Raw genomic sequence first — 27,214 nt, 5'->3', positions numbered from 1 at the left:
CCTGTGCTATGGTAAACAAAGCCCGAAGTCAAAGAGATTTTACAGTGCCTTTGATTCTGCAGAATGTGATGACTGCTGCTAATCAGTGTTGGGAAAATGACATCTGTCCTATTAGCCAACAAGAGGCAAGCTTTTTATTTWCTTAGAAATAAGGAAAGCATGTAGCCTTATGTTCAGAACAAAATAAAATGGCAAACAAAAGGGGACATTTACAAAATACCTGCTAATAATTATGATGGTAAATATTCTAACAGAATTCTGCCCTTGGATCATAATGGAGAACAGACATAGAGGGGAAAAGACATCAAAGAAGTTGTTTGAAAAAAAATTAAAGAAATGTTTCTAGACAAGAGATATTGGAGCAAGCAAGAACGTTCTCATAAGCTAGAGGTAAGTAAGATTTAGAAGAAACTGATTGAAAACTTCACCTCCATGACCAGAAAACTTACTTATCTTTGGCTACTCCGCCTGATTCCAACTTGTGGGTGCCTGCACTTTAATTGCTTTGTAGTAATTCTTCTCAAAGATTTAGAGTTGCAGCCCTCTAACCTGAGGAAACTTTGTCCTTAGCTGCCTACCGACACTCCCAGCTAGCCTGTCCACAGATTCCTTGTGTTTACAGCTTTGTGTACACAAGAAGAGAACAGCATAGGCATAGCTTAAAGATAAGGCTTTAGATAGAGCCCACCTGAGAAATTGTCCATACTCTGAATACAGAAGGATTTTAACCTCATAAGGTTAAAGAAAATCAGTGATGCAATTGAAACTCCCAGTCTTTTTTATTTAGGCCAACTGCAGTCTCTCAAAGTTGTGAAATTTCCCTAAGGAACATCACATGTCTCACCACTTTAAGGCATAGGAAATGAAATGTTCTTCTGTGCAWATGAGGCTGAAAGAAAAGGTAGCACAGTGAATGTGCTGTGGAAGGAGAACATCAGTTGCCATCAGAAAACTCAACTTTGACTTTTTAACTTCAGGATTTTTCTGTTCATCCTTTTTAAAGACAAGCTGTAGGATATTTTATTGGTCTCTTCCAATCTGGTGCTCAACTCTGCATCATCCAATGAATTCCTGTAGCTCCATCTCATTAAGGACGCCATCAACACTTTTAGCTATGTCAATAGTCAATTAACTTAAATCCTTGCAGAGTTTTCTGTTGTTGCTTTTGTCTGATGTGGAACAAAGTGTGTGTCTCTGCTCCAACAAGTTGGTGTGGCAAAATGGGAACCATTTTAAGATTCAGAAATCAGTTTTAATTAATGAAAATTAACAGAAATGAAGATTGCAGTTTTGACATCCAAGTTGGGACTGTGCTAATCTGGTTCTTTCCTAATGTCGGTGACTGATTTTAAAGGTCCATTTTCAAGATAAACTATTAAAACTACAGAGATCATAACATTCTTAATGAGGTTCCCTTTTATTGATTCACTTTAGAGCTATATGCCAGATTTTTAATGTGGATATGTGCCAGTCAGTGAAAATATAGTCGTGTTAGTGAGTCAGAATGGCCACTGACTTGTAATTTTATCTGTATACACTGTAACCCTGTGAAATGCAGCTTAGGAAGTTACTTTCAGTAATGTGGGAAAGTTAGTGTATTGATTTTCTTCGAACAACAAAGCTGTTTCTCATTGTAATATTATTTCTTTATCAGACGGASAGATATAACGCATTGGAGATTCAGGTTCAATGAAATCTCATTTGTCCCATTTACTACATGTTAACATATCAGCCAAGGAAGTCCTTGTTTCCTGGTTTGGCCTTAGCATCTTAGACTAGCACAACATTCCAGTTGTACTCYGAGCAGACAAACCTTCAAAGCACCACCATAAGTAACTAGCTGTGAGCAGAGGAAAGAAGGTTTCATTCTTTAGTGCATCAATGACCGTGTGTAGTAGTGGAAATGAAAGGAGCATGGAAGAAAAAATATATTTGGGGATTGTTGAACAATGCTGGTCTTAAAAATCATCATAAATAGAAAAGAAGTTTCAGAAAGCAATACATGCTGACCTCTTTGTTGTCTTTTCCAGTAGTCATATATGTGAAAACTGTTAGTCTTTTATATTCTGATAAGTTCATGAAGAGCAATCCAACAATATGTCAGCTCTTAATACATCTAATTAGAGATAAAATAATAGCATAATGAGATCTGTCCAAAGGGAAAAAAAGCTGCTGTTTAAAAGAGAGGCTGCTTTGTTGTCTGAAGTTTTGGGTGTGAGATCAATAGGCACGGACACATCTCTGTGATAGTTTTCATGTAAAATATGCACATACAAAAAAAAGAAGCAAAACTATCTCTTTATTGCTAGTAATGAATGTCAGTAAGTGCATTTTAAGAATTGTCATTATATTAAACAAGTGTCCAAAGATTAATGAACACTAATTTTCCCATCCTTTCATAGAATATCTCATAGTACATTTAAAAAAGCACACAGTAAAAGTGKCATGAATCCTTTTGCACATTATTCTACTTGTTTGTGATACACCCCGGAATAGATCTATACCCCTTTCTCTGTATTGTCCTACCTATAAACRTAGTTTCTAGATCACTGCTTCTGGCAAAGTTATGGGTGCACACGAATGAATAGAAACAGGAAGCATTTTCGGAAACCAGGAAAGTGACATAGATGTGCAAGCTGGGGTAACGGGGTGAGTAGTTGTTGTGGCAGTCTGAAAATATACAGTTTTTATATTGAAGGAATGCAGAGAAAGAGTGGCTCACCACTATCTGTGAAATCACAGATTAATTTAAAAAAAAATTGAAGTTAATTATTTCCTTGGTATAAATAAAGGTTCCCCTGTGTAAGGTGACTTGGAGGACAGGATTGTATGATTTATTTTATTCACAGGTTTTCCAGCACTTAACAGGTGCTATTGGGAAAGCTGTTGCTCTTYCCAGTCTTTCAGTTTATCCATATTAGGAGAAGACTTATTTACCTTTTAGAACACTGTATGCTTAAAAGCATGACAGATATTTTTCAGTTTGTACTTGTCTTCTTAGCCTGAGTTTCTAAGGAAGAAAGGTGCAAAATCATCACAATTATAAGAATAGAACACAAGAAATCCTTCAATCAGAAGAAGAGAGGGCAAAGTAATAGTATTGACAGTGTTTCAAAAAACTGATTGGTTTTAGTTCCCTGTAGCTCTGTTCCTTCAGTACATGAAAAAGACAATATTCTCTAAGTCTTTCCTCATTCACATAGAAATTGACCCCAATGAGACCAGGCTTGAGTGGAAGATTTAATTCAGTGTGGGTTTTTTATGGCAAACCTCACTCTTAGTCATTCTAGCCCATGGTTTTCACTAWTTTTACCATCAATGCTTGACTCTAAACAGCATAAACATGGGAAAAAGGAAGGCAGGTTATCTGAAATCCCTTTTCTGCTGTTTTTAATTTTTTTTTTGTTTTTGTACAAAATTAACAGTTTAACAGAATATTGCTTTAGACACTTATTAGCTGTTGCAAATTGATAAGGGGCAACTTAAGGAGGAAGTACTGTTGAAACATTTAGATAGTACACTGAACTGTGTATGACCTAAGCTTACTCTAACCACTTGCTCACATCTCTCTTTATGTTCTTACTTTTCATTATATGTAACAAGATTTATAGACCCTGTCTGCTGCCATTAGGCTCTAGAGCATTGTTTTAGCAGCTATAGCACAAACAGCAGGTTGATGACTTTTACCTTTGTTTTGTTTTTTTTTTCCTTTACAGTCTACTTTTTTGTAGTTTAAAATCCTACAAAGAAAAGTAAAACTGATATCGCTAGGACCTTGATCAGCAGCTGCTACCTCAAATCCAAGGTAAACTCAGTGCACTTCATTGTGATTTATATTTGCTAATTTCTATCTATTATACTTTTTCCTTTAAAGAAATGCCTTTCTGAAACACAGATATCTCAGATAATAAGCAGCAAATAAATTTTTGTTTTACTAATTGGACGACTCATATTCCTGTATCACAGGTTTAGCTTTTCTTTTTTTGGCACATGTGGCCAAACATTTTGGTTATTCATGTCAAACTTCCTGGTTGTTTTCTACCCGTGTTTTCTCCCTTTGCAGTTCCAGTGTTTCCTAAAGTCCAAACCCAGTAATTTTAAAAYGTATAATGCACACATTCACACAGGTGAAATATCAACAGGTAATACTTTTTTTCTATGACTATGCTGTCATCATGGCTACAATATAGATGATATCTAGGAGGGGGAAGGAAGAAAAAGCATCAGTATGCATCAGCTATTTAGCCATCATTACCAAGGGATGATTGGATATATCAGGGAGTGAAAATGACTCTGCTTTGATCTGCTGGTGGAATTTGAGCCCTGAGTATTCTGCCTGTCTTCTTGAGTCAGSGAGAAGATGAGGTGGAAGATTCAAGCTGTTTAAAAGTTGGACAAGTAAACTTTGTTGTGAGCTAAGAGTACTGTATCAAGAGAAAGGCAATTCAATTAGAAGAGATGACTCAACTCTTTGATTAAGTTACCCACTGTAACAGAATGAAGACAGTTCTGAATGTGAAGGTACTAGAGCAACCAAAAGCTGGAGTTTTTTTTTTTTTTTCATGGGGCTGTGAAAAGAAAGCCCAGAATATATATACTGAGACAACAGATTTTTGTTTCTGATGTGTGATGATTATATGGAGATTTGTGTTTTTTCTAAAGAAATCTTTGCTTMTGTCCTTGTAAGAAATGCAAAAACCATATTTGGGTATTTGACACAAAATAAACATTTTTCTCCTTGTTTCTTCAAATTCCACAATCCAGTGACCAGCAGTCACTCCTGAATGCTACTCATCATCTAACTTTAGTTAGAAGATGTAATTAAAATACTTTCAGTGATGAGGCTGTATGCCTTGGGAAGAAGTTTGGCTCCAAGTATGTATTCACATGTTTTCAAAAGTCAGAGTATTTGTCCTTAGAATTTCATCTACCAACCATTGCACAAATAGTATCCTCCAGTTTATATGTGTATTTATACATATAAAAATACTTCTTTTCTTCTCCACAATTACCACTGTCAAAATTCTATCCTATGAGTTTGTTTATTGTGAGTAGGTCTTTTGAGGGCGAGGTAGCTACTGTGTAGGTGGGGGTGAAGTTTTTCTATTTCCCAATTAAAATCTGATGAGAAAAACAATTAATTAAACATATAGCCTGAAAGTCACTACTGCCACAACTTTGATTCTTGTTCCATGTCTTTGTATATATTTTACAAAGCCATTTTCCTTAAAATCCTTTTGTTTTCAGCAGAACTCTTTTCTACTTTCAATTTCAAACCAACTGTTATCCCAGCAGAGAGATATTTTTTCCGATGGTTTCAAGTTGTTAACTGTGGTTTTTCTATCCTTGAAAACTGCTCAGTCTTGTGTATAAATTCTTCCCTGATTCTGAAACCTTTTGGTCAACTTCCAAATGTGCATCCTTCTGATGTCCTGGATTCACTTGAGAAGGCATTGGCCTGCCAATTTCATTAGATCATTCTACAGATCTTTCTAAACTACTGAAAATATTTCTAAAGAAGTCTTCCTGTTCTTCCTAACTTCTTTATAGTTTCATGGAAATTCAAGTTTTGCGTAAAACTGTGCATGTCTTAGAGATAAAACCGTTGGTTGACGGTTTACTTAGTATTACAGGTATTGAGTTCTTTCATATTTCTTAGCAAGCCTCTTTTTGCTCAAAGGATGAGGGCCTTTCTCTTCTTTCTATGGATAACTATAYTTTTGCAAGTCCATTCTCCTGCATCAAAATGGCAGAACAATGGAGCTAAACCACAAAGATGGGTATTTATGTGCAATTGAAGATGAAAAATTCCGTGCATTATTTTCTGATGCCAGTGTTAGCACAACTATTTCTGTCCGTGTGGTTATGGCAGTAATACTGACAGTCTCTCAGTTCAAAAGCTATCGAAATGTTGATCTTTAGAAAGGCTTTTAGATGTGTACTGGTTGTGTCAACAGAGAATAATCTTTCTCAAAGTAGTACTGATAAACTGAAAATAGAAAAAGGTAAATAGATGAGGGTTAAAGTAGAGAGATAAGCAATTTTAGCATATAATGCAAATAAATCTTTACTGAAGGGAAAGGTTAGTTTTGGTGAGGGCTGAGTAGGAGCAGAAAGAGATTAAATTAGACTACTTTCAAAAATCCTGTTATTCAGTTTTGATTATGTAGGCTTTAAAATCTTTGTTTTGAAGATGCACCATACTGCTTAAGTACTAAGTGCACTGTTGGTGCTACATACATGCTTATACTTTTTTCTTTACATTTATGGGCCATTCACTGTTAGTTGAACAGTAGTGCTTTTAGATGAGATGTAACCTTACCCAGTGCAGTAAGCAGGAAAATTATCTGTAACTACTAACTCAGTCAGTATTCTTTCCAATTGTGATAGATTTATTTCACCAATTTGTACTTCATAAAAGTACAAATAAATAAATCATACATAAATCATATGTGGAGTCTTCCAGGATGCTATTTGTTACCAAGTAGAAGTATGAAAGGTGGAAATGTAAGGTTAAATAGACTGAAAATAAGACTAAATTTGGGATTTTAAAAAAGATTGCATAAACCTGCTTATGATACACATTTTTTACAATGAGAGTGGTGAAACACGGGAACAAGTTTCCCCAATAATTTGTAGATGTCCCATCCCTTGGGTTGGGTGGAGCTGTGAGCAGCCTGATCTAGCAGAAGATGTTCCTGCTCACTGCAGCAGGAGGGTTGGACTAAATGACCTTTAAAGGTCCCGTCCAACCCAAACCATTTTATGATTCTATGATTCTATAGTATTAATTTTGGTATTATTAAATTACAAGTAATTAATTCTAAAGAATAATATCTGCAATAATGCCATTGTTTAATGCTAACGTTTTTGTATGAGTAAACAACATTCTATGTGATTTTTGCCAAGACTAAAAAATAAAAATAATTATTGCTGCATTTCAGACTTTACATCATTCTTATGAGACTATGAGGTTTTTTTATCCTTTAGGTTTCATTAACTCTGGATGTAGATGCTAAGAAGTAAAGGAATTCCATCCTTCCACCACTTTGAACTAGTTGCTTATTGTTATGAGTCCTTTGTGTATTTTACATGGGYAACAGCTGCAGTCTCTTAAGGCAGGTCATGGAAAGAAATATATGCTTTTACCTGCCTTAAAAATCTACAAATGAAACCACAAATAAATTAGTGTAAGCAACAAAACAGCCATGTGGGGGGTTAATGGGCCATTAAAATAAACCTTTTGGTCCCAAACCCAGCTACAAGAAACATATGTGAGTCCAGTGATTCACGAATGATAAGCACAATACCATTTAGCAACCACATTAAATATACATTGGTTGTTCCTCTGGCAAAAGCTCCCRACAGACTATTCTAGTTTCCTGTGGGAGACAGCAATGATACTAAAGCAGAAGGTAGAAAAAGGGTTTTGTTCCCTTTATTGACATGTTACATCTTTGTGATTAAAATGTGTTTTTCTGTTTCTCTCCAAGACTATTGAGTTAAGTGTGCAATAAATGGAGACATCTAAAAAGGTAACCAAAAGGTTCCTCAGCTTCTGTTTTCTTGATTCAGGAAAAATGAAATTTTATGCTGAATCTAGCCACATGAACTTTATAAACACAAGTAAACTGGAATAGCAAAGGACAAATGGAAAAGGAAGTGTTTTTGGCGCAATGTACTGGTTTCTATATATGTTTTACATTTCTCTCCACACAATTCTGCCATGGCTCATATCCCAGTTATGCCTGTTTTCTCACCTTAGGATACAGGATGCCAAGTCTGTTATTGTCTTATTAGAATCATCAGCTGGAACATACAACCAAGAAGTCATTGAAATAGTTTTGGTTGGAAAAGACTTTCAAAGATAATCTGTCCCCCTGCGATGGTCAGGGACATATTCAGCTAGATCAGTTTGATCAAAGCCATGTCCAAGACGGCACCTTGACTGCAGTCTCCTGAGACATGTAGGATGTGCAAATCCTCACATAAATTGTGTCTACACTGTATCAGAAGAACTTGTTCCAAACTGCAAATGACTAAGCTGTTCTAACTAAAGTATATATAAAAGGCAGAGAAGAAAAAAGCAGGAATGGTCTTTAAACCTGAGTTTAACCTGCTAACTCAAAATAAAGTCCAAATATGTCATCTTCATTTATTTTAACAAAGTTTATTTAGATGAAGATCACATTGCTTTTCCCTCTTTTTAATGACTCTACTACAACACTCCTAGCCTATACTGTGGGTATGCTAACTTTTAAATATTTATGAAATCATACCAGCTGATCTGCTTAGTATTATGACAAGCATAATAGCTTGAACTCATTACCATAAATATATGCATAAAACTCCTTAGGATAAAAAAAAATTCTCCTTGATGATAAATAGGTCTTGAAAATCTGTTCAAACATCACATTGATCCGTTTCAAATACTGAAATTTTRGAAGGGCATTTCATCTACTGTGTATAATTGAAGTATTATAAAAGGTGAAAAGAAACATTAAATATAAAGGAGTCTGTGAAAAACTTCACTGAAATCATAGGAACACTAATATGAGGTAAAAACAAGGATGAACTGAACTAAAAGTATTTTGTTCAGACAAGGGGAGGGAATATAGCTGATGTTCACATTTAATTTCTTTTAATTGTTTTGTTAGTTTAACTATGGGGATGAAAAAAAAATGGGGGAAGAAGTAATACTGATATTTTGGTTGGAAGGACAGGTGTTTGCCAATGAAGGCAGGGACCCCCCTTGGAGTGGTGGATATGACCCCCCCTTCCTTCTGAATTATTAGAGCTTTGAAAATCACAGGCTTTCAGGCAAGAATATGGGTAAAAGGGAATAACAGTTTTTACTAATATGTATAACAAGGTGAAACAAATAACAACAACGATGGCAACAGCCAACCCAACCACAAACCCAGTAACAGCTTCACACAGAGACACACCCTCCCCTTTGGTGCAGTTACGGTCCCAGTCGACAGAGGTGCTGTTGCCTACCAGCCGGACAAGGTGGGTGTGATGATTCCTCGGCGGCTGCAGGAGATGCTGTGGAGCAGATTCCAGCCAGGTTCAGATCTCCCACATGGCCAATGGCAGGCACAAGCCAGCAGAGATGGATGGAGAAAAGTTCCCCTACAAACTCACAGGGGAAAACACCGATCCCAGTGCTCCCTATGGATAGCAAGAAACCTCAGAACAGCCAGATGGACAAAGAGACGAACAGAATCCCGCGCCTGTAGATGGGATGCAGCAGAACTCGACCACTGCAGCTGGAATCCCAGGGTCCCTGGCAAGGCATGGGGGCATAAGACCACAGTGCAGCAAACAGGAACCAATGGCAGGATGCTGGGTTCTGCAGCAGCAGGTGCGCTCTCTCCCCCATAGGCAGCAGGTCCACCGTCCTCCCCCAAGCCAAGCAAGGCAGCAAGTGAAGGTACTCCCCGCCCCACACACATACACATGACCTCCTGGAGCCCAAAACTCTCGTGAGAACTTCCCTCTCTCCAAAGAGAGGGGAAAAAAAAAAAAAAAAGAAAAACAAACTGCCAGGCAAAAGGAGTGTCCGGGGAGATCCTTCTGCTCCACCCAGGGAACAGCTTTTTTTGTCTTCCCCAATCACCCAGCCATCAAAAGAAATGACTTGGAAGTCAGTGTATCCCAGCAACAAAATGGGAAAGAAAATTCCCCAAGAAAAGAAACAAAAGGAGAAACCTTAATCCACATTAACTGAAAAACTACAAGTGCCATATATCACAATATATTTAAAAGAGAAATAATACTCACTCCTGTGTGTCACGATCCGCTTAACTCAAGCGGGAGTCGTGAGGGGTTCGTTATCAGAATCTCAGAGTGCAAAAGAGACAAGGAGGCAAGTATATATATTTTAAATAATCAAGAATAATTTATTTGGATATTTTGCGATAGAAGAGGGTGAGAGAGAGAGAAAAAGAGAGAAAGAGAGAGAGAGAGGGTGGGGTTATAGCTACCAACGGCTCAGACGAATCCTCCGAGGTTCCATGGGTTCGCCAGCATCTGTCGGAGGGATCCCAATCGGGATCTTCTCGGAGAGACTTTTTATAGTCCTTTTGAAAGCGGGTGGCTGCAAGCCAGGGGGGTTGCGAAGCATGAGCCGGAAATCTGGCCCCACCTTGATCCGGCTCGGACTCCTTTTGAAAGCGGGTGGCAGCAAGTCAGGGGGTTGCGAAGCATGAAAACCTGATGGAAACTTGCGAAGCATGGAGAAATCGGCTGAGCAGTGGGGAGAAAATGTCCATCCATGAGGTCGCACCGCTCTCTTTCCGTCAGGAACAGCGCAGCCATCCATGGTTGACATGCTGTACCTTCCAGCCTAGGAGCTGGAAATCTGGCAGTCATCCCACCTTGATCAGGCTTGGACTCCTTTGAGCAAAAGTCCCCCTTTCTCCTGCCTTGGGGTTTTTTTCGATGATTGTGAGACAGTCAAGGGTCTTCCATATGGTCTCTTACACTGTGTAAAATGCAAAGGCAACAAAATCAGATCACTACACATCAAACTCTTGAAAGCTACATTATGGAATAATTTCTAGGCAGAGTATTTCAAAATTTGTGAAGAGTAGCTTGATAATGCTCAGTTCTATTATTTCTCTGCTCATGAACACAAATTTTCACACTCTAGATCAGATCCCTAGAGTGATTTGGCAACCAAATTAACCTAAACACAACTTACAGTCCTCAAATCTCCTGTTCAACTGATGTAGGAACTTGGAGTGTTAAAATAATATTCCTATACCTCTTTTCTTTTGGCATATTTTCTAAGGACTGGGGGATTTCCCTATTTTCCTTGGAATTACCAGTTCTGAGAATACTAGTTTTGACAGAATTGAGGGTTTTTCTGTCACTGAAGTGATGGATATGAATGGCTAGTACCTTTAAAGTAATTGTCCTTTAATTGTTCTGTAATCTCATGAGAAGYTTGTAATACAAATAACCCTGCAGGATCACGTGCATTAGAAAATGCAGCTACACTTATGTATTTTGAAATCATTGGTTATGTTTTTAATGCAGATCTTGCATTGTCAAGTCTGCTTTTTCTTCAACAGACTGAATTATTTTAATTTTTTTAACATGATGTAGAAAATGTAGGAGACACTTCTTGCACTTATTAAATAGCCTACCACTTGGAATGGAGTTGCACCAAAGTGACTAACAGTCCCTCCCCCACACACGTCACAGGATTGCAGCATCACAGAAGGTTGAGATTGGACAGGAATTTTGGAGGTCATATAGTCCAACCTGCCTGTCAAGCAGGGCCACCTAGAGCTGCTTATCCAGGACTATGTCCACATGGCTTCTGAATATCTCCAAGGACAGAAGTGTCGCCATCCCCCTRGGCAACATGAACCAGTGGTCCACAGTAAAAGAAGAGTTTCCTGATGTTCAGAGGAAACCTGTTGTGTTTCTGTTTGTGTCCGTTGACTCTAGTCCTGTCAGAGGGCACCACTGGAAAGAACCTGACTCCCTCTTCTTGGCACCCTGAATTCAGGTATTTATAGACATTGATAAGATGTCCCTGGAGCCTTCTCTTCTCAAGGCTGAACAGTCCCAGGTCTCTCAGCCTTTCCTCACAGCCCCTTAATTATCTTTGTGGTGTTTCACTGGACTCTCTTCCATATATCCATGTCTYTCTTGCACTGTGGAGCCCAGAACTGGACACAGGTGTCCAGATGAGAACTCACCAGTGCAAAAAAGATGGAAAACATCACCTCCCTTGAATTACTCCCAGAAGTTTTTCCATTGCATTCCAGGATACTGTTAGTCACCTTTTTCCGTAAGGCCGTATCACTGGCTTATGGACAACCTGGTGTCCATCAGAACTCCCAGGTTGATTTCTGCCAAGCTGGTTTCCAGCTGGGGAGTCCTCAGCATATACTSTTTGTAAGATGGTGCACAGAATTTCACTACCTTCAGGGATGGTACAGGAGTTACTTACATCCTCAGAAAGTGCTGTCATCACTTTTTTGATTATTGCTGCTACTTCTCTCCATCGGGTCCTTGGAAAATTCCCTTGGTGCTCTTGCAGAAAAAAAAAAAAATACAAAAGCTGCAGGTGAGAATTGTTTCTTAGCCAACAGAGCATTTCTCTTCAATGTTTCCCTGGTGGGCACACCTGTCTTTAGATGCACCAACCTCTGCAAGCACCTTGCTAACTGCAGGGGCAAATCGCACTGAAAAGGTACATCAATCACAAATATACCTTGAAAGCAAAGGCCCAAAACTTATGTGCTAGGCATAAAATCCTATAGAGTTTTTTCCATACAGTTGATGGAAAATACCCAGTCASATTCCTTAACCTCTTGTCTCKGTTTGAGACAATGTTTTCAGTGAAAAATKTTACAGAGTAAATGTTTCCTCTGAAGTGAMAAATTAGATATTTTTTTCCCACCAATATGAAATAGATGKTGGGGCAAAAGTGAAGAGAAAAAAYAAAGTAGTTTATTAACAAAACAYGGTGCCCACAGGACACAGATAAGAAGCAACTGTTAGATATTTAAAAGTCCAGGAATGCCCGCTGCTCTCTCCCCCCACAGCCTCTCGGCCACATGGTGTGGAGAATATGGCGCGACTCCTGTCCCCGGGAAAAAGAAACAAAAGAAAAAAAAATCCACGGGGCCACTCAGGCAACTGTGGCAAAACCTGGAGCAGTCTTCTCCTTGCTGTGGATGAAACAGAGGGCACGATGTGCTTTTCTGTCACCAGCTTGGCTTCTTCCGGATTCCAGGATGAGACGGAGCAGCGCTGCTTGTCCCCACTGGCCGCCGAATTGCTCCAGAAGAAAAAATCACATGAGTTGGAGAAAGGGGTGGCAGTCCTTGGAAAAAAACTGTTTGCCCAAGCTAAGAAACACAACCTAGCTAAATGGCAACAATGTAACTCTGCCGCACGCAGTGGGCAGAGACTGCCACAATGCTGATGCTGAGCTCCAAAAAGACAAAGTTGCGCGGCAGCCCCAGCTTTTAAACTGCCTGTGCCGTCCCTGCCCCTTCTTCCGGGTCAAGTTTAAAGGCACAGACACCATTTGGGCATACAAGCTGACAGAATATAGGAATACAGGACTGGCACAACAACAACCCAAGACACCTCTGGATTCAGCCTTGTAGGATAAGTGACCTCTGAAATCAGGGAATTTTTTTATTAGGCAGTGCAATGAGCAGAGCTGACCTCTATGAGGCCATTCATCACTGCGCACTGAAGAGCAGCACCTGGGGCTAAAAAAAGTGAAAGTTTCCCATCAGCTTTCAGCTTCAGTCAGTTTGGTGCGAAGCCAAGAGAGTATGACAGTGCAGGGAAAAAACTCTAAAACCTACTTGCAAAATAAACAGAAGTTTGATCAGTGCATTGGTAGTTGCAAATTCCTAGAGTTTTTTTAATTTTAATGTTAGTATTGACTTGCTTTCTCTAAAATCCTTTGGAAATCCTTTAGAAAATCCTTTGAAAAACTGCATTTACCCTTTAGCATCCCCTGATACCTTTCCAGTAATCTTGTGGCGACCTTTCTCCCACTTAACTGGAAGCCTTAAACAGTCCAGACTACCCATTGACTTGCTAAACAGGATTAGGAAAAAAAAAAATAGCACTTAACCTTGTTTAGAGAAGTAAGATGTATTTCAGACAACAGGATATGACCCAATCTATAATAGATGCAGTCAGGTTTGTACTACTCAAACTAGAGTTAAAAACACTGGTAAGGTCTCCTTAGAACAATGACTCTCTCTGCTTTCAGTGCTATCAGAGTGAGGAGTGGAAGCTTTCTCAGGGATTAACTGCTAAGGTACCACAAAAATAACTTCATTAAATATAAAATTATTTTATTTTAGACAAGCAGACCTATATTTGAACTGCAGGGTTTTTTCTGACTTTGGAAAACAAAAGTTGTGAGAAAAAGTCTACTTTTAACTAAAAAGTGTCCTTATAACTAAATTATAAGTATTATTTTAATTTCTTCATGAGTCTCATCCAACTAGAGATATTCCATATTCAATGAGATTTTTAATTTCACTTCTAGGTTTTCAAAGAAACAGCATAATTTTTCAAATATAAACTTGACTGGTAAGCAAACAGATCATTAAACAAGTAAATGATAACACAAAAAGCAAAAAGAAGACTGTATGAAATGTATGAGATATACTGTTAATAACACCAGCACCTGACTTGGCTGCATACCTCTCAACTTGTCTCACAAGGAAAATGTAAAAGACTTCCCTTTTTTGTTTTTTGTGGGTTTTGTTTTGGTGTTGTTTTTTTTTTGTTTGTTTTTTAAAAAAAGGAAGAAATCCTGCTTCTTATTTACAAATACACACATTTACTGGCACACACAAAAGTATATACGTATATATATGTATATGTGTATACTGGAATCCTTGTTATATTTGGGAATTTTCCTATGGTTCCTACTTTTGTATCAATTTAGAAAATTTGGTTTCCCCAAATAACTAATAAGAATAATAACACCTATCACTTAAAATTCCTTTTGGGTATACAATCTGTCTCTCACTCCTTTATGCACACAAATACATGCACAGTGTGTAGTCAGGAAGAAGAGAAGAAAATAATTAAGTTGCTTTACTAAGCTGAATTTCCAGTTCATCTATATTTAGTAGCAGTAGCACAAGCTAAGTAGCATTATGCAGGCTTATGCAAATTGTGTAGGATGACAGGGGAACACAGGTGATAAGAAAATAAATACAGCATTGAGGGTCACCAGAAATCTATCTTAATGTTGAGCAATGCTCTGACTATTYCTAAAGGAATAGCAAACGCACCACAACATAAAGATGTCTTTTTACTTTTAACACCCGGTAGTTGTTACATTAAAGAGGAAGGTAGTTCCATCTTGAGCATTTAAACTCAAAATAGATCCAGTAACATATGTCCTGTTAATTTGACCTAATTAGTTGCTGCTAGTTGCAGGACTTAGGTGAAGAATCTTATTGCATAGATTAGAAATAAAATTAAGGGAATCTTGGCGCTTGGTGGAGATCAGCTGGAAGAGCAGTTTAATGTCTGATACATGCTATTTCTGGGTACTCTGGTCTTTGCAAGGGAATATTAGAGGAGGTGAATCTCCAGTAAGTGTCTTCTGTGACTTAGTCTTCTATATCAAGCTTGTCTTTCCTTTGAAAATCATCATTAAGATTTTGTTTTAATTCCACTGGATTTGGGGATGGTTTCCTTGGGTTTATAAAACACAGCAAATAAAAAAGGGTCATATCTGTAGTCCATTCAGTGATGAAGTACAAGCACTAATGGCAGAGAATACTGGTTGACTGTTGTAAAGTATGTCTTGAAACTACTGTTAGCTTTATTGTTATCATCAGAAAACAATAATATTAGTGTAAAGGGACAATTCTTACCTCCAGYTGGAACTTACTACAAATATATTTCTATTGTTATTGTAAAATTCACATTGTGGGTGTACTTTTCACTYTTTGGCAGGAGGGTCTGAAAATTAACATATGCAGGCTTTTAGAACACTTACTCAAGAAAAACTCCCAAATKAAACTAGTGTGAAATTCTGCCCAAATCAGAAGTCCAGAAAGGAACCTCACGTCTGGCACTTGAGCAAGCTATTTACAGAACTTCTAATGAATGAACTGTGATGGAATGTCATAGCAGAGCACATGCTGAATATTACCAATTGTGAAAAATTGACTTAACGAAAATATGCATGGGATTAAAAAATGTTAAGAAATTGATGGGCTTCATTAAAAGAAAAAGAAAGAAAAAGAAAGAAAAGGAGAGAAAAAGAAAGAAAAAAAAAGGAAAAAATGGTTTGCTAAATGTTCAGTTCATAAATAATAACACCACGCTTTAGCATAAGTGATTCGAGAATATTTGTGCAGTATAACCTAGAGATAAGCAAAATAAGACATATCTGCTGAATATGAATTACTATTTAGTGTATTTTTTGAAAAATGGATGTATCAGAAATATGGCTAGGAGTGAATTGTGTAATATAAACAGCTRTAATTTCTATCTTTATTTTTGCTTACATCTTGTCTTTTCCTTTCAAAAGATTCAGGGGATTACATTAACCAAAATGTTTGTCCTTATACACAAAATTTTTGTCCTGAAATACATCGAAACTACATTTCATTAGGCAAACAAGAATACTATAGGGTCTGAACACAGCCATGCTCTTACCTTATACAGTGGTAGTATTAATATAAAGAGGAACAGAAGTCTTCTGTGAGAAATAAGCACAGTTATAACACCAGGCCTAATACAGCTGCAGTGAATATCAAAACTTCCTTTGATTTTGTGAAACAGGATCAGATTCATGTAACACTGCCAGCACCCTGATGGTAGACATTTGCAGAACTCCTACAATGATAATGGAATGCTTGACCTTCGTCTGAATTTTACTGAGTTTGTTTTACAGCTAGGGGACTTTTAAGAGSGCTTCGGTTAATCAGATCACCTGCATAACAGAAATTTCCACCAAATATGCTAGCTGGTTTGGGAAATCTTCATTGTTCTACTTCAGGGACAAGTACTAAGATATTGGGGAAGAGGGGTTAAGATGTGTTTTTCTGAAAGGATTTGCAAAAGGAAGTCTGTAGTAACATGAAAACATTTGCATTTTGCCTGAGAACTGATGAGCTTATATAAGGTTGGGGTTTGTTGTTTTTTTGGTTTTTTTTAATTGGCTGTGAAGTTGGCTCAGAAGAAGTCTGTTAACCAGGTTCACTGGGGAAAATAAAATAATAGCTTTACTGGAGGAAACAATCCAACACAACTGCTTGGGTGATGTCCTAGCCTGGGATGGGAATATGATTCTGAGGATATTAATGTATTGAAAAATCCACCTTACCAAAAGGAAACCAGGGAGAAGGTTGCYAGCTGCTGCAGGCAAACATGGTATTTCTAGTCTCCAGACTGAAGTGCAAAGTTTCCAAGCCTTGAAAAAGCTGTCACCAGAGTGACTGGGAGTGCACAAACATGTAAATATAGTTTGAAGCCTGAGCTGGTTAGCTCTGACACAAGTGTAACATGTTGGTAACGTGGGTTTCGGTGACTGAGCTGGTGTCTCTGCATGGAGCTCCATGGCACCCCAAGATGTACCAGAGCATCCACAGCCAGCTGCGAGTAGCTGCACAACGTTGTCTTGCACACCACTGTCTGCTGAAAAAGAATGTACTCTAACTTGCACATCTAACATGAAATAACAAAAGCAGATGATRCAAGTGTTGTGCAGCTTTTGCAGCTGGTTTGTGGTATCTTGTTTTGCTGATATTTTTAATCAGTGTATATTACTGTTGTATACCCCTTGGCAAGGTGCACAGCAAATTATTTTGAAGAAGCTTTGAAGCCTTTCCTATGCCATTTCCGTGCTCCTACTATCCTTAGGCTCATGAAGGAAMAATCCTGACATTTTCTTGAGGTAATAGGGAGGATGAAGTAGGAAGTGGTCAGACAGAGGCATGGCCAGATGGGGTGTGGTATTTGGGAAAGCTCTTGAGAACTGTGGCTTACTAGAGAACAGAAACAGTCAATTAATTCCTCATAAAAATGCATTGACCTTCTTTCCTGAAATTTTGCCTATATAACAGTAATTGACTGTTATATAGGCTCTGACTTTAGATGAAGAATAAATAAATCAGTTGATGTAGTGCTGATGGAGAAAATGAATGACTGGTCAAAAGCTGGAAGGATCTAGCTGACTGGCTATACATCCACTCTGGCTGGAAAGCACATTGCTTGCTCACTGAAGAGATTCATTAGTATTAATATAGAAGTTCAGTAGGTCACAGAAGTCTCATGCTCTCCTGGAAGGCTTAAAATAGAAGAGACAGGTAAAGGATTAAAATGTTCTTAATGCCCGTACTCTCTGCTCAGAAGAGGTCTGGAGAAAATCCACCTCCATGTCTGCTGGCAAATTAGCCACTTTAGCCATATTATTTTTTTGTCAAATGTCCTAATTACTTCAGCAGCAGTCTTGTCTGACAAGTGACTTGAGATCAAGGCCTTMATGCAATTTTGTTCTCATCTGATTTTTTTTTCTCTCCAATAGATTACACAATTAGATAGATTTCTGTAGAGATGGAATAGACATTAAAATAGTCTGAGTGAAAAAACACTGTGCAGTCCAATGGAAACAGAGTGATCAAAACTGTTATTGTTAGGCCTGAGCAGAAGTTAAGGCATGGGTTTGTTTGTTTGCTGAGTGATTAGTACTATAGCCTAAATTTACCCTTGAAGGACTCATCTCGGTTCTCTTATAACTGGTTCTTTTATGAAGAAGCAAAAGATAAAACTAATAAGTGATTTTTGAAAATTGTGCTGAGGTTAGAGCAAATATTTTCTAATGACTGAACTTGTAGGTGTTTAAGGCTTTCCACTTACTGATGATGGGCAAAGTTTATTTCAGCTCTGTAGTAGAAGTAGTCAGTTAGGTGCATTCAAACTTGCAGCTAAAGTTATTTAACTGTGGAAGTGGTATGTATCAAAAATGTCTCTTTCTTCTCTATCAGAATGCACATAACTCAAACTTTAAAACAACAATGAATTTTAAGGAACAGTCGTTATAATGTGTAAGATACCTGTTCGGACAATATTTCAATAGCTTCACAGAATTTTATTCTAAATTTCTTGAAATAAGATTCTGAATGGAGTCTCCAGATTGATTTTAAATGAAATCTGTGTATGATTTGGAAAAACACACTTTTACTTATTCAAATCTTTCCTCAAAATCTAGAAGAAGTTTGGAATCTGTTTCAGAGATCCATGAAAGAAGGAAAGTGCTGTTGAATTTTTATAGTTAAACCTGGACATTCCCACCATTTTTGGCAGGACCTTTTCTGTCATGCCCATATCACTGCTTTTCTCTCACTAGACAGATTTTTGTGGTGGCATTAACAAGCTGTGCCTCCTACAATGAGTCTGCAGAAAATTCTCAATAGCTTTATGCATAGTCTTTAGTCTTACTGGCAGAGACTGAGAAGAAAAAGAGATTTCTATCCCTGTCTCAGATGATAGAGCATGGCAGTCTGTTACAGGTAGACAATACTAAATATGGACGAAAGATGAAAATCTTTGCAATCCTTATTCAGATAAAAACTACCACAAGGAAAAAGAAATCTGTTGATGCAAAATTTCATTATGCTTGATTCTAAAATTGTCCTGAATCTGAAGAGATCTGGCTTTATGGAAGGTATTGCCTTTAAAGATGATCTCCATCCAGTGCATCAGCCAGTGAATGCTTGAAACTGTTAGAGAAGATGCGACACAAAAAGCGAGTACTGACTTCAGTAAAGTAAAACAAGATGACAGTGGAAAAGCAATTACTGAATGGGCAATATACATGCACAAAGTAAATAAAAATAGGTTGGGAGCAGGAACTGAGTGGGAACTGAAACTCTGAGTAGCTCTTTAAGGCTGTGTTCCCATAGAAGGTAGTGAGACTTCTACTTACTGTAAACTGGATCCATATGCTGCCTGACTCTCCATAAGAATTGTTTTCCACTTCCAGTAACTCAAACAACCAAGACAGTTTGCCTGTTAGAAAAAGAATGAAAAAAMCAGATAGGTTTTGCAGTTCTAAAGATGATAAAGCTGGGCTCTATCACTCTTTTCTGTCAAAACTACATTCATTCCCAGAATAGTCTCTGATTACAAATGCAAGGGCATTCAACAGTAAGAATTGACTTGGATCTGGCAAATATCCAGAATTCCGGGAGCAAAAAACCATCAAAACCAACCTCATATCTTCCTTAGAAATGAGCCATAAGTGCACTACAGTTCAGCAAGTGTTTATAGTTAAAAAAAAAACAAACCAAACCACAAGCAGATTACCGTCATCTGCAACAGGTAAGTCAGAAAATATGATCTTGTGTCAAGTGCATTCCAGCAATTGTATGTCTTGTTATTTGCTTTAATAATATGTCTGTCTCAGAGTAAGGCTCTGAGATTTCCTCTTTGTATTTGTGACATCAGGTGCTACAAAATCACTGTGGAGAGTATGGTGAAGTATTTGCCCTGTGATGTGAAACAATGTATAAAGGATGGCAAAGTTTCATTAATCCCRGTGTGCCATTTCCATACTCCCACAGTGTCTAAGGAAGATGAAGCTTCAACAGTTCACTGTTTCCCCTCGACCTAGCAAGAATGGAGATGTACCTGTTTCATACACTTCATCTTTCTTCTCTTCATGTAGGCACTAACTAACCCAACTTGAGGCTCTAAGAAGCACGAAAATAATCTAAACCACAGGGCACCTTGTAGGGAATTACCTTCCATTTCCTCTGCAGAAAGCTGAGAGCCAGAAGAAAGAAATTATAAGTGCTAGCGTGACAACTCTCTCAGTAGATCCTAGTTCCTAGGGCTGGGCAGCTAGGTGCCACCTCTTTTGCTGTGTGAGGTGTGAAATGTTATTTATCCCTTGGGATATATGAGCTCAGAAGAAAGCTGAGGACAGGTGAAAACAGAACAGGGTGTATATGTCTAATAAATGTGTAACTGAAGTAAATTTATGCACCAAAGTGAATAAGGAGATTAATTTTGTTAAGCTTTTCAAACACACTAGAAGTACCACAAAACAAAGGAAACCTCTTTCTGTTTGTCAGATTTAATTCCATTTCAGTTAAACATCTCTTCCTGTTTCTAGTACTCAGGCCAGCAAATCCAACTCCTTTACTTTCTTCTGGAAGGAAGTTACAAAATCTAAATATTAGCTATATTTACCATTCTGCAGTGTCTGRGGGTCTAAATCAGAGTCTAGGAAACCACCGTGAGTTGCATTCCATGAACACAGAGTAAGTAACAGTCATTGTCTCAAATGTGGAATATTTCAAATCTGTAACACACAAACTCCAGCAATGTTGATTAATTCCCTCTTTCTTATGAGGTCTATTCAGATTCAAAAGAATCGATGTTAGTCTGTGGGGCATGGATTAACATCACATATTAAAATATTATTATAAAAAATATATTGTCTTAGATTATGTATCAGAGAAATTTTTAAAGCTACTTTACTACCCAGAAGTGAAGTACCAACATCATTTGCAGCCATAACAAATCTTAAAGAATCCCTGCCTACTGTTGAAATCAAGATTCTTCAGCCCAAATCTGGAACCAGAATCTCATGTCACTGACACAAAAATCAGTGATTAGAACTTCAACCGACCCATGACAGTAAGAGTYTGCTTTGATGCTCAAAAGTATTCATTCATTGCCATTGAAAAGCCAAATGTTCGTAAAGACCTTAGTCTTCTATTTTGTCATTTTCCTAGACCTGAATCTTACAAATGCTTGATTCAGACCCCGAAGAGACACTGGAGTCCTTTCCCTAGTCTTTGATGAGTGTGGAATCAATTTCATAATCCCAAAATTAGATGCAATAGTTGCAAAAAAGCATATTGTAGTGTATTCTTTTGTGACAACTTGGCAATAGCAGTATGTGATAGCTGCATTATAGGCAGAACTAGAGGGTTTGKTTTTTTTTTCAAAAACAACATATCCGAGTTCTTGATGAGATACCAAGTACAATTTTGAGTGGGATGATATCTAACTTCTGTCACAAGAACAGCCCTCCACAAACAGTGACTTATTTGTACTACCAGACAGGCAGAAGTGCTCAAAGAAATGTATTTTCTTACAATTTTTCTCATTCACTACACTTTTTCCAACTGCTTCAGAGCTAAGAGGCAAAACATAATGTTTATTCAGGGAGATACTACTTTATTCATGAAAGAAAGCAGGATTCATCTAAATAAATGTATATATACATTTACCTATGTACAAATGTATTAATATTTACATGTATTTCTATGTCTCTATATGCAGATTTTGCATTGTGTTATACACACACATATATGTATGTATGTCTGTATATCTCTATATATGTACACATATCTCATAGTTTTATAAACACACACACACACACACACACACACACACACACACACGTAGGTATGTTATGTCCGTATATCCCTATGTATCTACACATATGTATAAACATATGACCAAAGCTGCCCGGGCGGAAGGTCAGCACGGGGATGCCAGCCATACGCCGATGCGGGATGCAACCGGAGGGCCGGGGAGCCCCCAGGCGGCCAGCAGGGGGGCACGGGGTTCTTTGTAGGGGCGGTGGATCCCCCCGCCGCTCCCGAGTCATGRAGCCCCGGTGGGGACGTGTCCGGCTTCCCAAGCGACTCGGCGCGCAGGCGCCTCTCAATCCCCAGCTCCGGTGAGATGCTCTCGGACCTGGGAAGGGGATCGCCCTTCCATTACCTGCTTCCTGCTTTCTTTCTGGCCCCTCTTCCTCACTTTTCCTCTAGATCCCTGGCTCGGATTATTTTTTTTTTCCTTGTCTTTGTTTTATTTTTTAATGTTGCCGACATCTCGGGAGCCCATTCGCTTTCCTCTGTAGCTCCCGCTCCTCAAATATTGAAATCTGAAGGGGACCCGCCTGTTGATTATCCCCGACTCCCCTTCTCTGAGCTTCCACCTACCCTCTGTCCCCACCCCTCCCTCCGATTCCAAACCTTTGGTTGGTGTTTTGGTGTCATTAGGAGATTAACATCCCTAGAGCACGAGGGGAGGAGGAGTAGGAGGAGGAGGAGGAGGAGGAGGAGGGGGAGGGTGGAAGGGAAAGCGAGACTGCAGGCAGGAAGGTTGGCACATTAACACGAGTGAGACTCTTCTCCCGCCGTCCCAGTCACCCCTGACTCCTGGGTGGCAGCGGAGGGGGCGTCTGCCGGCGCGGCGGGTTGCGGACGGCGGCTGACGGGCGCGCCCGGGACCCGCGCCCGCGGAGCGGCGGGGCTGCCGGCGGGCGAGCGGCTGCGGCTCCTGCGCGCAGCCCCCCTCTCTTTTATGAGCAGCGAGGCGGCAGAGCGGCGGCGGGGGACACCTGGAGGAGCATTTCTTTCCCGGGGTTTATGAATGGCACTGACATGGAGGAAATACCGTTTCAGAAAGTCAAGACCAAGAGAAAGAAGTGTTGCCACTGCTGCTGCTCCCCGCCGGCTGCCGCGGCGTCGGGAGCGGGAGCCGGGTTGGGGGACCCTCCTCCCTCGCTGCTGCTGGATGCCATCGCCTGCGAAGACGAGTTTGACTGCAAGGAATTGGAGGCTCTCTTCCAGAGCTACAACCTGAAGCTGGAGCAGACGTCCACCCTCAAGGCGCTGGCCGTCCTCATCGTGCTCACCGCCAGCCTAGCCCTGGTGGAGCTGCTCTCCGGCCCCAGCCTGACCATCTCTAAAGGTTCGCACCCGGTGCACTGCATCATCTTCCTCTCCCTCTTYATCGTCACCAATGTCAAGTACCTGCAGGTCACCCAGCTGCAGCAAATCGTCAAGCTCACCTTGCTCTTCAGCTTCACCTTCTCCTTCCTCTGCTGCCCCTTCTCTCTCGGCGCCTACGGCATGGAGCCGCCCAGCGCCCCCGAGCAGGGCATGTGGCAGCTCATGCTGGTAACCTTCGTCTCCTACTCGCTGCTTCCCGTCCGGACTCTGCTGGCCATCGTCTTCGGGCTGGTGGTGTCGGTCTCCCACCTCATCGTCACCGCCACCTCCGTCAATGCCAAGCGGCAGCGGCTCTGGAGGACGGTGAGAGAGGCCGGGCCGGGCCGGGCCGGGCACTGCAGAACGGCACAGCCGCGCGGTGCCGGCCCGCCGGGGGGAGGGAGAGCCAAGAGGCGCGGAGCGGCCCCGGGAGGCGGCTGAGGAGTGCTCGGGGTGTCTCTGGAGGGAAAGGGGCGAGCGCGCACCTAGCCTCAGGCGGCTGTGCCTTAGTTCCCGAAAGTTTCCGGGAGGCGGGAGGGGATGGTGCATCTTTGGGGAGACGGAAGCCCTCGGCCTTGTCTCTCCGAAGAAAACCGTGGACAGGTCAGGGAAGCCAGTGCCCCACGCACAGGGCAAGTTCAGAGCACCGCATGCACGGTCAGTGCAATACAGCGCGCATCAGTAACACCACTTGCTYGGTTCTTGGTACAAACTTGGCACAGACAATAAGCTGCGTGTGGCAATTAACACTTCCGCCTAGCTGTTTCGTATTATCGCTGTCTGGCTCAATTGTGGGCCCTTCATGTCTATAAACAGCCCATCTGCGGGGGTGCTCTAAGGAAACGATTTGAAATAGGTGGGACGCTCAAAGAGGAAACTCCACTTCGCTTCTCAACCAGCAAGCACGGCATTCCCCCTTCAGCTCCCCCAAGGCAGCTGCTGCCCCCTTTCCACAGACATTACCTGCTWTGGCAGTGAACTACCTAGCGGTTCCCTTTCCCCTCTGAATTAATCCAGCAAACCTCCCTCTGCAGCAAGCATCTTTAGAAACGTGCTGCTGCACTCTCCCCTCCTCCCCCGAGGAGCTATTTATATCCCTGCAGGGCTTCCTCCGGCTCTCAGTGACCTGATGGGCCGCATTGGCACGGGGAGGAGGATGAGGAGATGAGTGTATAGGAAACGTGGGAACTGGCAGTCGGGGGTTGCCACTGTGGGCTGTTACATGGTGCCTCTGAACCATTGGGAAAGAGAAATTGAAAATGTCCTTCCTCACATGCATTGATTATGCCTGCCCTCAYGGGAAACACACAGGTTCTGTGGTCCAGATTGGTGGTAGACAACAATTCAATGCATAACTGAAGTACTTAGTGCCATTATTTCTGCAAAATCCTGGTATTATTCTCTATGACTGTAAGGATGTGTTGTGATGCCAGGACATACACAGCTGGCATGGGCATAAACACTGGCATAAGCAGGGTTGTACACCTTTGTGCCCAGAACTGTCAGTTCCTGTATGCTTCCTCCATGGTCACACACACACACACACACACACACACACACACACACACACACACACACACACGCACACAGACACACCCCGCAGTGTGACATGCATGCACAGAATAGAGAGACACAGGGACAATCACTGAGTGGGGTTACTGAGACAAACAGGATTATTCATGGCTTCACACTGCTGAGCTGGTGGACAAAATAAATTGTATATTTTGAAGGGGAAGAGAGAGATAAGCTGAGCTTTATGATTTACCCGGATAATCTGGTGGTCTATTTTTAAATATGTGATTTCGGGTTTCCATGAGAGGGAGAGCTGATGAAATGCAGAAGCACTGAGAGGAGCCTTTCTTAAAAGCATCCAAAAGGATGCTAAAAACGCTAGAATATTCTTTTTGAATAGGGCTGAAAATAGCTCTTTTTACTGGAGTACCAATTAGTCCTTATGAGAGGCCTGGCTATCCTGGCTTCCCTGACTCACAGGCAGACTTTCCTTGATGCCAAGCTGCAGCTCAGTATGGCATCTGCTCTTCTAGATGAATAACATAAAGAAGCTGACAATAACGTCTGCTCACTAAATCATCTAACCAAGGTCATGAATGTGAAACATTTCAAAGAGAAAAAAATCTGCTAGCTCTCTCCCCTCACACTAGTTTAACTCATTTATTCAACAGGCAAGAAGCTGGCTTGAAAATACATGGAAATAGTTGACAAAGGTCTGATGTAACATGTATGTTTCTTCTTCATCACCCTCTCCTCCCATCAGAGTAATTTCAGTGGTTTTCATGCAGTCCCCAGAGCAGTGTGCTTTGCTGATAACAGGAGGCAGGAACCAGCTTGGAGTCAAGCAAAATAACTGGTCTCTGAACTTGTGTCACACAGAAATACAGATTGATTTGTGGCATATTTGCAAGGAATAAGTCTTCTGATGTGAAGACTATCTCTRWGTATAGAAGGGACTTTTTCCCTTAMAAAGAAGGTTTTTCTTTTCCAAAGTATAACTTTGCAGTGGTTGGAAATTGAAAGGTATGAAAAGGCCACATCATCTGAATTTTATTTGCTTGGCCTGTGAGTAGCTGAGCCTTTTTTGCAAAGGCTAGAATGGACCCTTTCCCGTGATTGGGATCTGCTTCCCAGTCACTGGATATTATGGCAGCCCTAGCACACAGTTGATGTATCAGGGAAGCAGGACTGCAATAGCATGAAAGGCTATGTTCTATCTCCCAACCCCATGCTCCCTAGCTCCAAGCAAGTGGATAATTAATTTTTTTTTTTTTAGTAGAATTCTGAAGTCTACAAAAATGCAGAAACACCTCCCCCAATCACAGTGTTCTGTTAAAGAATTCTGATTTTTGTGTGATTCGGGTAGGGAATCAGCCGGGGAACCAATTTTATTTTGTTTAGCTAGTCCCTGAGCTTTAAGGGACTGCAGATCTTGTAGTTAACAAGTAACCCTTGAAGTTAAACTTGAAGGTTTTCATCAAGACCAAGCAGTTCATGTTATTTCAAGTTCAACCATTAAAAAACAGGCATAGCTAAGTTAAGGGATTTTTTCTGAGGTGAGCTTTTGGATGCACATATTCTATTTCATGCAGCCTGAGGAGTCCCCATTTGCAAGCYTCTGAATGCCAAAAACCTCACTAACTTCAATAGTGCCAGATTAGAGCCTGAGTGGACCCCATGGCGTGCTTAAGATCTTCATTCTTTTAAATGTACAAATTCTCTATATAGTAGAGCCAATGCTCTTTGTGGCAGAAGTTTGTCATGACATCTATGGAGTAAAAAAAAAAATTATTTAATTTGCAAGTCATAGTTTTCCAACAGCACAGTGTTACCTGTGGAGGTCATGCCATGCCATACCATGCCATGTCAGAGGTGAGACACAGGTATGTGTAAAGGCAAGAGGAAAGCAGGAAAGCAAGTACAGGAAGGTAATGAGAGTCAGGGGAATAATGTGACAGAACCTGGGCTTCATCTTTCCACTCAATAGCTGTTTTTTTCTTCATATGGAAGATTTCAATCTACTAATATGTCCTGTTCATTTCTTAATAGAAGTATAGTAATAGATAATATAAATATAAATAAGTGGAATATCAAAATATGCAAACTTGTGGGCAGCCTTGATCCCATTTGGGATCATGTCAAAAGACATGCTGACTTCACAGCTGAYCTTGCATACCTGCTCTGACATTGTGATAAAGATTTAAACGGTGTATATAACTAATACCGTATTGATAATGTTAGCTGGACACTTCCTTCCCTTCAGAATCATGGAACAAAAGGCTTCTGTCATATAAAGTGACAAGTTATCCACAGATGGCTGAACCTACAAGTGACATTTTAAGAGCTTGGACACTTGTCTTTTTTTTTTTTCCTTTTCATTTTTTCTTTTTTTTTTTTTTTTTTTTTCACCTCTATAGATGCCAGATATATGTTAGGTT

At 40.2% G+C, this 27,214-nt stretch overlaps 1 protein-coding gene across 1 annotated transcript in view; it reads left to right on the top strand.

The window, feature by feature from the left end:
* The first annotated feature begins 22,919 nt into the window (after nt 1-22,919).
* ADCY1 (adenylate cyclase 1) overlaps nt 22,920-27,214 on the top strand; it is a 147,441-nt gene continuing 143,146 nt past the window's right edge. Inside the window, exon 1 of the mRNA XM_057367480.1 lies at nt 22,920-23,588. Coding sequence (XP_057223463.1) covers nt 22,920-23,588 — 669 coding nt within the window. The remainder of the gene's footprint in view (nt 23,589-27,214) is intronic.

This window comes from Malurus melanocephalus, unplaced genomic scaffold, assembly GCF_030028575.1.
Source record: "Malurus melanocephalus ecotype Western Australia unplaced genomic scaffold, MMel_1.1 scaffold_79, whole genome shotgun sequence".
Classification (NCBI taxonomy): Eukaryota; Metazoa; Chordata; class Aves; order Passeriformes; family Maluridae; genus Malurus; species Malurus melanocephalus.
The sequence above is the reverse complement of the archived record's forward strand: the minus strand, read 5'-3'. Positions and strand labels throughout refer to the sequence as shown.